General features: G+C 47.6%; 7 protein-coding genes across 7 annotated transcripts; 5 read left to right on the top strand and 2 right to left on the bottom strand.

Moving 5' to 3' along the window:
- Nucleotides 1-215: 215 nt before the first annotated feature.
- Nucleotides 216-1,595, top strand: FSUBG_8050 (amino acid transporter AAT family; the record flags this gene model as incomplete). Its single annotated transcript, XM_036686420.1, has 3 exons — nucleotides 216-226; nucleotides 273-482; nucleotides 527-1,595. 3 exons carry the CDS (start codon nucleotides 216-218, stop codon nucleotides 1,593-1,595), a joined length of 1,290 nt encoding a protein of 429 aa, XP_036536454.1.
- A 311-nt stretch (nucleotides 1,596-1,906) lies between these two features.
- Nucleotides 1,907-2,824, bottom strand: FSUBG_8049 (AB hydrolase superfamily; the record flags this gene model as incomplete). The annotated part of the gene is made up of 1 exon (XM_036686418.1): nucleotides 1,907-2,824. The coding sequence occupies one exon, from the start codon at nucleotides 2,822-2,824 to the stop codon at nucleotides 1,907-1,909; it is 918 nt and encodes a 305-aa protein (XP_036536453.1).
- A 660-nt stretch (nucleotides 2,825-3,484) lies between these two features.
- FSUBG_8048 (uncharacterized protein) lies at nucleotides 3,485-4,620 on the top strand (the record flags this gene model as incomplete). The annotated part of the gene is made up of 2 exons (XM_036686417.1): nucleotides 3,485-4,482; nucleotides 4,530-4,620. 2 exons carry the CDS (start codon nucleotides 3,485-3,487, stop codon nucleotides 4,618-4,620), a joined length of 1,089 nt encoding a protein of 362 aa, XP_036536452.1.
- Nucleotides 4,621-4,640: 20 nt separating this feature from the next.
- FSUBG_8047 (uncharacterized protein) lies at nucleotides 4,641-5,480 on the bottom strand (the record flags this gene model as incomplete). The annotated part of the gene is made up of 1 exon (XM_036686416.1): nucleotides 4,641-5,480. The coding sequence occupies one exon, from the start codon at nucleotides 5,478-5,480 to the stop codon at nucleotides 4,641-4,643; it is 840 nt and encodes a 279-aa protein (XP_036536451.1).
- Nucleotides 5,481-6,100: 620 nt separating this feature from the next.
- On the top strand, nucleotides 6,101-8,541 carry FSUBG_8046 (Nit-4-like protein; the record flags this gene model as incomplete). Its single annotated transcript, XM_036686415.1, has 6 exons — nucleotides 6,101-6,166; nucleotides 6,215-6,303; nucleotides 6,354-6,733; nucleotides 6,783-7,325; nucleotides 7,373-7,763; nucleotides 7,809-8,541. The coding sequence occupies 6 exons, from the start codon at nucleotides 6,101-6,103 to the stop codon at nucleotides 8,539-8,541; spliced, it is 2,202 nt and encodes a 733-aa protein (XP_036536450.1).
- A 507-nt stretch (nucleotides 8,542-9,048) lies between these two features.
- Nucleotides 9,049-10,335, top strand: FSUBG_8045 (L-lactate dehydrogenase (cytochrome); the record flags this gene model as incomplete). The annotated part of the gene is made up of 1 exon (XM_036686414.1): nucleotides 9,049-10,335. One exon carries the CDS (start codon nucleotides 9,049-9,051, stop codon nucleotides 10,333-10,335), a length of 1,287 nt encoding a protein of 428 aa, XP_036536449.1.
- Nucleotides 10,336-11,068: 733 nt separating this feature from the next.
- FSUBG_8044 (uncharacterized protein) lies at nucleotides 11,069-11,800 on the top strand (the record flags this gene model as incomplete). Its single annotated transcript, XM_036686413.1, has 1 exon — nucleotides 11,069-11,800. The coding sequence occupies one exon, from the start codon at nucleotides 11,069-11,071 to the stop codon at nucleotides 11,798-11,800; it is 732 nt and encodes a 243-aa protein (XP_036536448.1).
- Between the last annotated feature and the right edge of the window lie 514 nt (nucleotides 11,801-12,314).

The following is a 12,314-nucleotide window of genomic DNA, read 5'->3' as shown; positions in this document are numbered from 1 at the left end:
TCGGCTAATGGGATGTAGGAACTGGGTTGTTCGTCGCGTCGGGAGCGTCGCTTTATAGAGGCGGACCAGCGAGTTTGCTGATATCGTATTTGTTACTCGGGGCGATGCAGTATTGTACTATGCAGTGTCTTGGGGAGTTGTGTGTCATGTTTCCCATCGCGGGCTCGTTTTCGGCGTTTTCGACGAGGTTCTTGGATCCCTCTTGGGGGTTTGCCATGGGTTGGAAGTAAGCTGACTGAAAATCTCTGATTCGCTTTCACTGACTTTTGTAGTTACTGCTTGCAATGGTTGTTCATTTTACCGTTGGAAATAATCGCTGGGGCGTTTACGATAGGATATTGGAACCCGGATCTCACAAAGTCAATATTCGTGGCTATATTTCTCTCCGCTATTGTCATAATCAACCTTTTTGGCGTCAAGACGTATGGCGAAGCTGAGTTTATCTTTTCTCTCATCAAGATCACCGCAATCGTTGGCTTCATGTAAGTCAGCTCCCCTCCCGCTCCTCTCACCTCTAACGGTCTAGATTACTCGCCATCGTCATAAATGTCGGCGGGGAGCCCGAGAGCGGTTACATCGGCGGCATGTACTGGCGTAACCCAGGCCCCTTCAACAACGGCTTCAAGGGCTTTTGCAGTGTCCTCGTTACATCTGCATTCTCCTTCACGGGCACAGAGCTCATCGGTCTCGCCGCCGCCGAGACAGCTAACCCGCGGAAATCGTTACCAACAGCGATCAAGCAGGTCTTCTGGCGCATTACGATATTTTACATTGTTGCGCTATTGCTGGTTGGGCTATTGGTACCTTCTGACGATAAACGGCTTGTCGGCGGTGATAATGTCGCTGACGCGACGGCTAGTCCGTTCGTTATAGCGATAGAGAAGGCTGGTACTTCTCTACTTCCGAGTATAATGAATTCTGTCATCTTGGTGGCAGTGATAAGTGTTGGGAATTCCGCGGTTTTTGGATCATCAAGAACATTAGCTGCGTTAGCAGAACAATCGCATGCGCCGCAGATCTTTGCCTACGTGGATCGACAAGGACGTCCGCTTATGGCAATAATATTCGCATCATGCATCGGTCTCCTCGCATTTCTCGCTGATGTCAGTTTCCACGACTCCATCTTCAACTGGCTTCTCTCTATTAGTGCATTGAGCACTTTATTTACGTGGGGAAGCATCTGCTTATGTTATATCCGCTTTCGAAAAGCGTGGTATTACAACGCACATACTCTGGAACAACTGCCGTTCAAGTCTCACGTCGGCGTCGCAGGGGCCTGGTTTGCTTTTGTTGGGTATATCCTTGTGTTGGCCTCTCAGATTTGGATTGCTGTCTCGCCGGTTAATGAGCCGGGTATTGACAGGAGTGCCTCGGGACTTACACAGAATTTCTTTTTGAAGGTTTTGGCGATACCCATCATCTTGTTGTTCTATTTATCTCATAAGGTTTGGTACCGGACGCAGATTGTGCGTCTGCCTGATATGGATGTTGTCACTGGGCGGAGATATTTTCGTGTGCATGTTATGGCGGAGCAGGAGCGGGAGGCGCGACATGGCTGGCCCAAGTGGAAAAAGGTCTATCGGTTTCTCTGTTGATGTATTTGCATCGGATGGCGTTTGCATAGCGACTGGTAGATTATGTAACCTAGATAGATACACGATTTGTAGAATCATCATTGCAGCGAAACTCTTCTCTAATTTATGTCTTCACATGAAACTCGCTACAAACAGGCTTTGATAAAATCCATCCAACGCCATCCTCTATGACCTTATCCCATCTATTGAACGCCGATAACTTTTCCTCGTGCGATCTAAAACCATGGGGGAGCCCCAAGAACAGGTTGGTGTCTGTCGGAACTCTGAATCATGTCAGCCAAGGTCGGCAAAGAACCCATACCATCAGCTACTCACCCGGCTTCTACCAACATCTTCCCATAAAGGAGTGCTTCGTCTCGGAGAGGATCGAGACCTACTACACCAAGTACTGTAGGTGGCATCCCTTTAACTTGTTCCGGCGATGCATTTCCAGGATTGATCTTTAAATCATTGACGTCCGGGTTCTCGATCTTCAGCAAACTAGTGAACCAGCGAAGTTCCTCAACGGTAAGCATCGGCGCCGTAACATTTGTTTTGTAAGATGAGATAGACTCGCTCTTCATCTTTCTCAGCTGGGGCTCATAGCAATCAACGTGCACGAGGCACGGTATCATGAGGACTTGGCCTGCGATCGGAGGTCTTTTCTCTGTTTCACGATTCAAGTGTTTCTGTAAAGTGAAAGACGCAGCGATCCAAGCGCCAGCTGATATTCCGCCAATAATGACTCTTTCCGAGTCCCAGTACATCGTATCCATGTTATCGTGAGCCCATTCGAAAGCATCTTCAGCGTCGTTCCATTGCGTCGGATACGCGAATTCCGGCGTATGTCTGTAATCAATATTCAGAACCGCCACATTCGATCGAACGGCTATACGTGCACATATTGCATCCTCAGCATCCAGCGAGCCGAACATAAAACCACCGCCCTGGAAGTGTATATACAATGGGAGCAGGGCTTGTTCCGGCGTATTGACTGGCCGATAACTCCGTGCCGGTATCATACCCCCATCACGAGAGGGAATGTCGTGGTTCTGTATCCGCAGTTGAGGCGCAAGTTTTATCATCGACTTTCTGGCGATAGCTTCTCGTTCTTGGTTCGCTATTCTTTTCATCTCCGGGATCGGCATTTCCGGTACTGGTGGCGGTGGTAAGGATGCTTCAAGGGCAAGCCACTCAGGGCTTACCCCGTCGTAGCATGAAAAGTCACACATTGGAGAGGCTTGAAGCATTGTGATGAGAAGGGGACGTGGGTAGAAATCTGCATACGCAAGACTTTGCTGACCGGCTCTTTAGTTTCCATTAGCCGAGGCTATACACGATTCTCGCTGCGCTAGGCCAGGAAAGGCAGGGGACGATAGCCATAAGAATAGAAGATGAATCGAGTTACAATTTATATGCTAAGCAGAAAGAGAATACAAGATTTTAAATGTATTTCAGTGATGTAGGAGAGAATCTAGAGACGCAAGCGAGCCAACCTTGTATATAATATTGGACTTTCAGCAGTATGATTAACAGACACCTGCCTAAGGAAGATAATAAAATAATAAAATAAGGAATACAAAGACTTGAGGAAATATAATGTAACTAATCTCTGAGATTGGGTATTTATGGTACATCAATGAGGGGCCAAAGACTTTTTACTCCCTGGAATGTGCCAGAAGAATATGGATGGGGCAACTCTAAATATACAATCTATTTTGACACATTATACATCAAATATGGGCATGAGAGTACTGTGTTACTTTGCATTATTGAACTTTGTATTAGGGCTGAACCTACTCTCAGCTCTATACTACAGTTCCACTCCATTTCTTGTCAAGAGTCCCAAACTATCATCCTACATCTACAAAATTCTCACTCCCTGTATCCCACACGCGTGCACAAGAAGCATGAAGACACTCTCTGATGATGAAGTCATTTTAAAGCTCACCTGTGATAATGAGCTCGATCGCTGCACGGTCATTGATGACATTATCCCCGCCAAGCCATCAAAGATTCATCCAGAGCGCCCCGTGTCCTGTTTCGGCCTACTAGGCAGTTTACCAGCAGAGCTGCTCCTCATCACCGTTGACCCCCTAGACTTTCAGTCGCTATCACGCCTTTCGCGGACCTGCTTGAGGGCCAAGAGAGTCGTCGAGAATTTCGTGCCGTATCAGCAGGTGATTCAACATGCACCGAAAGTCCCAACAGCGTTGATCAAGACAAACCTCGCTGGTCATTACCCGCCTTCAGTGGTGTATCGCACGCTACGGACCGACCGCTGTGTTTCCTGCACGGACTTTGGGGCATTCTTATACCTGCCCACTTGCGAGAGAGTCTGCTTCGAGTGTCTTAATCAGAACAGGGGACTGTGGATGATCACAATACCGATGGCTAAAAAGTACTTCGGCTTGACATATCAGCAAGTTCAGACACTCCCCATCATGCGCATCATCCCAGGGAGGTACTGTCTCCGGACACGTGACAAGACACACCAAAACCCTTTTCGGCTGGTCAGTGTGAAGGCTGTTAAGAGCTTGGCGATTCAAGTTCACGGGTCTGTGGAAAACCTGGCCGCATTTCTACCTTACCTGGGGACAAGAGCGGAGTACACCATAGCGCAGTACAATTTCTATAATAAGTTAAAGCGCTTCCACGAAGCGCCGGTGGAAGCACCAGGATGCGATATGTCGAAACTTCCGCAACTACCTTTGGATGCCAGCGATTCGTTCGCAGGTGTGTCCAGTCTGCGCGCGCCGTACATCACAGACACAGGAGCAGACTGGGGACAGCTTTGCAAGGGATGTAAGATCACGCACAGAGACTTCAGATATCATGCTCTGCCTGGGACTGTTCATGCACGATTATGTTCCCCCAAGGTGCTTAACCTCGCATGGGGTGGTCAAATGTATAATCCCAGGGGCATAGAATATCTTGCACCTATTTTGGCTTTAGCGACGAGATTGCGCTCGCGGAATGGGATGTTGGCTCACGCGAGCCATTGCTATGGCGCACTGAAGATCCTCAGGCAGTTGAACAATATTGAGGCAGCCGAAGCTCTCGAGGCTAATGATACATGAAAGTCGCTGGCGCACCTCGCCCTGACTCATCTGTCAACTCAGATGCCAGTTCCTCAATTTCAGCCCTCGCCTTCTTCTCATCATATTTCTTAGCGTGCTCGAAATCAATCATCTTGACGTTCCCAGTCGATCGCTCGACAATGAAGTTGTAGCGATTGGCGTCTCCATGAACGAAACCCAGCTTATGCAATTTGCGCAAAGCCTCCTCGCATTTAGGCAGATCCGCTGGTGTCGCATAATCGCCCTCTATCTTTTCCAAGAGAAGCCCGACATTTCTGCCTCCCTCAAAAAGATGTCCCAAAACCTCAGGGGTCAATCGCGCCTCATCAGCGCCTTGCAACTTGGCCAAAGCTTGGTACACCCTAGTCTCGTGCTCAATTTGTGGAACGAGCCACTGGAGAACGGCAATCTTGGATATTGCAATTTTCCCTTGATATTCGACTTCTCGAACGCGCTGCTTGTGATATTTGATGCGCTTCAACAAAAGTACGTCGATATGCTGTGGGTGCCAGGTGGATTTCACCTCGTCCAACGGTTCGAAAGAAATATCCGATTGAACGCTGCCATCCGGACCGAGAGAAAGGCTCATCTTCGTCCAATCTTCGTCCGGGAATGGGGGAAGCTTTGGAACGAGAAGATATGGTCGACAGAGCGTATCTTCATCGAAAATAGGGTTGGGGCTCGCATGGCCAGGAATTGTAACATAATGCACGCGGTTGCCGGCCCGAATGCGGTATTGGCCTTCGTCTTCGTCTATTTCTTGGTTGAGGATTTCGATATCGGACTGAGGCACAGTATTGATATCTTTTGTAATGGGGCTCGACATGATGAGAGTTATATCGGTGATAGTGTGTGCCAAAGGAAGAATGATGGTATTGTCAAGATGTTTTGAGTACTCAGGAGCCCCGCGGTTCAAAGTATCACAGTATGTCCCCGCCAATTATAACACTTAGCTGCAAAGTAGTCAAGCCCGGCGCTTAGCTGGGGCGCCTAGGGGAGGAATTGAATATTCAGGATCTTGATCCTTGATGATAAAAAGACTTAGATAACTTAGAATAAATTTAAGGTAACTTTACTAAATTTAGGATATATTTTACTAAGTTTATTTTTAATATGCTCTATCCAGGTCTGAGTTTTCTTGCCACCTATGGGGCTCACAGGTCACCGCAATATGGCTCTGCCTGGTAGGCAAACTGTCACTTTATAGAAATTATCCACCGGCAGTTATTTGATTAATCCGATAATACAACGGAATTACGGTAGTCTGACATGTTCAAATTCAAAAGTGCGCCTTACGTCACATCCTTACCTTACCTTAGTTCGAGGTGGAGTGGCGGGAAGTGTCTGTCCGCTTATGTCATCTTCAAAATATGTCATCTCACTTTGAGCGGACCATCATCTTCCTCAAGTCAAGCACCACGGCCCGTCAAGATCCGTTCCGCCATCATGAAAACATCTCAACGTAGATCCCAGCGGGCATCTGCCGCTTGCGACTTTTGCCGAAGGCGAAAGGTAGCAATGCATTCGTATTGGCGCAACGCATCGGCTGACTCTTCCTAGCTTGGTTGCGATAACGCGAAGCCAAAGTGCGAAAATTGCCAGGGCCGAGCTATTGAGTGTACATATTCTCACAGAATTGCTCAAGCTAGGTGGGATTGTGCAAAGGCCATGTAGGGTTGGTGCTAACGTGTGTGGGTAGACCGTCTAATGCGCGCATACAGAAACTGGAGGAGGAAAATGCGCGTTTACGCGATCAATTGTGCTCAAGGAGTCCAGAGTTGAGTGGTGTGCATTCTGATGCTCAACAACGAGACACTCACTTGGCTGCTGATACCCCAAACCCAATTGAATCAACACCTACGCTGAACATCATCAGCGATCAGACTCATCAAGCAAAGGCGCAGGCTGTCTCTCCTTCTTGCCATTCCGCAATCGGGCAACCCGAGGGCGCCGCTTTTCATGGCCCTTCCAGCGGAGCCTGCGGAGGCATACATATAAGAAACAACAAAGAGCCGCCTCGTATAACCAGCCACGATGAGATTACCAAAAACCAACTTTTAGCAGAGACAGCCAAGCAACGTGAGTGCACATCACTCGATATTCAAGATTCGATGCTCATCCAAATCAGGTCAACTCGAAAAGGTCAACCTCAGAGCAAGAAAGCTTGACTTCTGTGGTGACGACCCAAAGATTGGCATGGATCTTCTTTCCAAATTCTGGAACCGCCAGCATTACATGGGCTCTATCGTCTATCGGCCAGCTTTTATGCGCGACATGGCATGCAAAGGCCCTTACTACTCCGACCTTCTCCTCACAGCCATGCTCTTTGCTGGCTCTATGCACACAGTTGATGCAGCTGCTCTCCGAAACACTAGCAGGCTGAATTCTATCGGTCATCCATATCGTATCAAATTCGAACAAGCCTTGCACGCTTCTGGCTCTCAGGTGTTGTTCAAAAGTGATATCACTACCATACAGGCACTGCTGGTCGTTTCTGATGCCTTGTTCTCATGGTGTAATGAGAGGAGTCTCTCATGGCATTACTTAGGTATCGCGATTAGTATGATAATCGATCTTGGTCTGCACATTGATGGGCCAGTTCGAAGATCTTCAAAGAAAGTATCTGCTGAAGATACGGAGATCGAGCGTCGGGTATTCTGGGCGACATTCGGTAAGCATCTCAACCCCTGCAGAGTTACTTCTAGCTAATATTTCTAGTCTCGGACAAGGTCCAGTCTATCTACCAAGGTCGTCCGACTCGGTTACGCGAGCATGATAACCGTGTGCCGATTGTGTTTCTCGATGAATACGAAGAACTGGAGGATTTCCACACACGAACGTACTGTGCTCAGCCGTCTCAGTTGGATTGTCCGACGTATAGTGTCTCCACGTTTGTGCAGCTTTGTAAACTCAGCATTATCGTGGATCGTATTCTATGCGCTCTTTATGCTGAGAGGAGCGCCACAAAGAACGCTGATCAAACATGGCAGACTGCGCAGTCACTCCACGCTGATCTTCAATCTTGGAAGGATGGGTTGCCGGAGTGCTTGAGAGTTGATCTGAACGACCCTACTTCCTCTAACATCCTTCCTCACAATCTGACATTGCTGTGAGTCTGTTGTTTGGTTTCCCGTTCACACACTGACTCTATCAGGGCATTGTACAACTCACTAATCATCTTGATCTATCGTCCTTTTCTTTCAGAGGGTCACCTTACATCTGTCTCTGCAACAGTCGCACCTGAAGCCTTCTTTAACTGTGTCACAGCTGCGATAGAAACCCATCAGATTCTACTAGTTTACAAACAGCATTTTTGCTTTAGGACAGCGCCCTATTTTATCTCGTACGCCACGTACGTTAGCGCAACGATTCATGTCCGTATGGCTGCGCAGAAAAGTCCAGGATCGCAAGCGCATTTATGTCTTAGAAATTGTTTGGAGATTTTATCCGAACAGCAGACGTGGTGCCACGCCCCAAAGCGAACGATGAAGATTCTTTTTGGTATCATGAAGCGTTTAGGTGTGAATGTTGGAGAATTCGTGGCGATAGAACCGACAAGCTGTCAAGATGGCCACCTGGGACAGATTGATATATCTGAACTATCTCAAGTTGACCCTGACATCATGTACCAAGAACCTGACGTGTCAGTGATGCAGCAGCCAACACCTGACACGGCAGTTGACTTCTCTAACCTGGAGTTTTCTGATTTTGACATCGATCAGATCATGCAAAGCTTTGTATTTGAAGCCCCTCTGATGGCACAGGGGGATTTTGTGCCAGTGCCTCAACCTGGATTCAGCCATTATGGCACGGGTGATGAGGCACTCACAAGTCGGGATATGATGGTGTTTGATAACTTATTCGGGTTCGACTCCAGTACCTCCTAGGTCACCAGTTTGACTGTCCTAGTCTGGTTACGTATAGCGATTCTATCTCAGTATCCGTTTCATTTCGTATAAACGGGAGAAACGTCATGTCAATCGGGCCGCTTACAACAGAATGTTCAGGCAAAATCCGGAAATAAATGACCATAATGTCGAGTAATGAATTTCAAACGATCATGTCGAATGAGGCTCAGAAGGCTGGCGTCTTAGCGTCTCTTTTGCGGATTTTAGCCTCCGTCGACATTCACGACCGGCGGAAAGCCGACGCAGCGGGCACTTGTCCGGTCCGAGATATCCGATCGAACCGCTTTAATTGACATCATTGCACTCGTAAGGCTGAACACTACAGTTTTCGGTGACAGTGTTATGGATCTAGTGATGCAATTGTCACGATAACCGAGGTCAGAAACTTTTCAGAAAAGTATTTAGTAACAGAGTCGCAAGTGCTTTCAGTAATGTCCAACTCAACAGCCTGCAGACAAACACATCGACTAACTACTCCCAATCATTATGACTTCAGCGAGCGCCGACGTTCTCGGCTACGAGAAATCAATCTTTGACGCTGGTCTCCACTTTGCTCGTCCTGCGTTTACTTTCCAAACCTCGCAATGGGAGCCTTTGGCGAAAGAGACACTCTCGGCTACTTCTTGGGGCTATATCCACGGAAACTGTGGCAGTGGCTCAACATACAAGAACAACTTGACTGCTTTCTCTCGCTGGTCCATCGTTCCAAATCGCCTCGTGCCTAGTCACAGGGATGAGAATGGTATTGAGCAGTTCTCTGATACTTCTACCACGGTTCTTGGTCAAAAGCTTTCCTTCCCACTTGCAATTGCACCCATTGGAGTTCAAAAAATCTTCAATCCTGAGGGTGAAGCTGCTACTGCGCGAGCCGCTGCATCTCTTGGAGTTCCGTATACGCTAAGCACAGCTTCAAGCACAAGCATTGAAGATGTCGCAGCAGCGAATGGAAAGGATGCACCTCGATGGTTCCAGCTCTACTGGCCGAGCCGCGAACACGATGACATCACTATCTCAATGCTCAACCGCGCCAAAGCATCCGGCTACACGGCTCTCTTCGTCACCCTTGACACATACGTCCTCGGCTGGCGTCCGAGCGATCTAGACAACGGCTACAACCCCTTCATACACCCGGACCACATCGGTGTCGAAATTGGTCTGACAGATCCTGTTTTCCAAAAGAAGTTCAAGGAGAAGCATGGCTATGATATCACTGATGCAGCGAGTGGAGTCTACCAAGCGGCTCAGGGCGGATCCGCAGGAGCTAGTCTCGGTGACGCGGCGAGAGAGTGGGCCAAGATCGTATTCCCCGGTCATTCCCATTCCTGGGAAGATGTAGAATTTCTAAAGAAGCACTGGGACGGTCCCATTGTTCTCAAAGGAATACAGAGTGTTCACGATGCCAAGAAGTGCGTTGAGGTTGGTGTTCAGGGAATTGTGGTGAGCAACCACGGCGGTCGTCAGCAAGATGGTGGAGCGAGCAGTCTTGGTATGCTTCCGCGAATTGTTGATGCTGTTGGGGATAAGCTTGATATCTTCTTCGATAGTGGTATCAGATGTGGCGCTGATATCATGAAGGCCATTGCCCTGGGAGCCAAGTGCGTTCTTGTTGGAAGGCCTTATGCTTATGGTTTAGCGTTGGGTGGTGAGGATGGTGTGAGGCATGTTCTGAGAGCGCTGTGTGGTGATTTGACTATGAATATGCACTTGGCTGGACTGAGGGATATTAGTGAGGTGAATCGGGATATTTTGGTGAAGGAGAGTGATCTTGTGTAACGAAAGGTTACATCAGTCGTGGACGAGGCACTAAATATTGGTGGTAAATATATTTACGTTATATTTTGAATAGAGCGCATGTTTTTAAATTTTTGCAGACTAAAACTCGATCTATCTCCCACGATCCTAATCCAGCTGCAGGTTTATCAAGGTCGACTGATTCCAGTAACCATCTTAAGCTACAGTATTGTCATTACTAGCTAGGCTATCAAGATGATTGGTGCATTAACTTGGAGTAACATGTTCTCTGATATCGAAGAAAAGGGATCAAGACTATTTGTGGACAAGGAATAATGGCGAAAGAATCTGATCCCGGCACTGGCCTGTAAACTCTCGCTTTGCTGAGGATGTTTGCTTTGAGATCCTCTACCCCATTAATCTTCCTCTCCACAAGCCTCTTTGATTCTTGTCGTTGTGCAGAAACCTTATTTCCGTCAGTTAGCATTTGTATCTCTGTTCCGTGTCTGTTTTCACTTTTCTTTTGTTCCGTCTTTGCTTTCATGCATGAACAGAGCTCACATTGAATCATCCGTAAACGTTCGTTACGCTGGCTTCACTTTGTTCAGCTGACTGGACAAAGAGCAAATTTCCAATGATTTTTTCTTATAAAGGGCGGCTCGAGGCCATGCAGTTATCATCAATCAGCTCACTTCTCTGATATTCAGACTTGAGTCAGCAACTACAGACCTTGTTCAAATTCATATCAACAGCACCCTTAACACCATCTACCACAATGTCTTATCACAGCCGAAACTCCAGTGGAAGCAGCCACATGTCTCTGCTCCGTCTCCCTAGCCCCATCGAGCTAGCTGAGGATCATGTCTACTCCAGAGCATCTCTCTACCCCCTTGACCGCACAGACTACGAGCCATGCCGTAAGAGGATCATCAACACGAGCTTCGGTGCCCGTCAGATCATCCGTTTCATCAACCATCTTGAGACACATGATCCCGCACAGCACGATGCCGCGGTGAAGAGACTTGTCGAGATTGGTGTCGATGTGGATGACCTGGTTCGTCTTTCTCAACGTCGTGCTGAAGTTCCATGGGAGGAGTCTTGGCCGTATAACTGGGAGAAGAAAGACGGTTTGGTCTTGGGATACATGAAGAGGAACTTGCCTCGTTGGATTGCGATTATGAAAAAAACAGAGGCTCGGGAGGCTGCTGAAGCTATGGGTGAGACTCTTGAAGACGATGATTCAGATGATTATATCACCGCTGATGAGATGGATGAGACTGAAGCTTCCCCAGGGAACGAGGTTCGTCCAGCGGAAGGGGTGCAGGATGATGTAGATGGAGACGAGACGAAAGGCTCATCAGCTGAGGACGATGGCATCTATAGTGAGTCGCGTCTTCCTAAGGGTTCTATGACTCTCAGGGAGTTGATTGCGTCCTATCGCAAGGCTCACGCGGAGCAGAAGCGAGCTGAACAGATGCAGAACCAAAAGGAGGAGACCGAAGTCTGATGAGAGTGAAATGGCAAGTTTGTTATTTTCACTCTTTTCGTGTCTACGGTAGGTCTTTGGAGTTAAGGTGCTGGCTTTTCGAGACTTATAATCGGTCCTAGGATATTTTCTTGGTTAGACTACAATTGATAACTCTTCTGAGAGCTGTGTATGGATCTGAGCTTAATGTTCCTATTCAATATAAAATGTAAGTGTCGACTTACTTCCATGAGTGCCATAAAGCACTCAAAGTATGCTGCAGTAGTAACAAGTACTTCACTCATGTAAAGGAACCGAAGGATTAACTTTACTTGGAACTTTTGGAACGATCAGACATTTTGGGTGGCTTCAAAGCGTACTATTGTGACCATAGCGTGCTTTTGGCAGACGTGATGAATTGATCTGCATGCCGTCTGTTCCGGCGTGAGACTGTCGAAGTCTTTAACCAAATTAAATGCGCTTCTATCACATGATTGACCTAATTGCTTCAGTATATAAGCTAGGTCAATAGTGCTTACTTCTTGAATATTTGATC

This window comes from Fusarium subglutinans (assembly GCF_013396075.1).
Source record: "Fusarium subglutinans strain NRRL 66333 chromosome Unknown NRRL66333_c0000107, whole genome shotgun sequence".
Taxonomy (NCBI): domain Eukaryota; kingdom Fungi; phylum Ascomycota; class Sordariomycetes; order Hypocreales; family Nectriaceae; genus Fusarium; species Fusarium subglutinans.
This window is presented reverse-complemented; position numbering and strand designations above follow the sequence as displayed.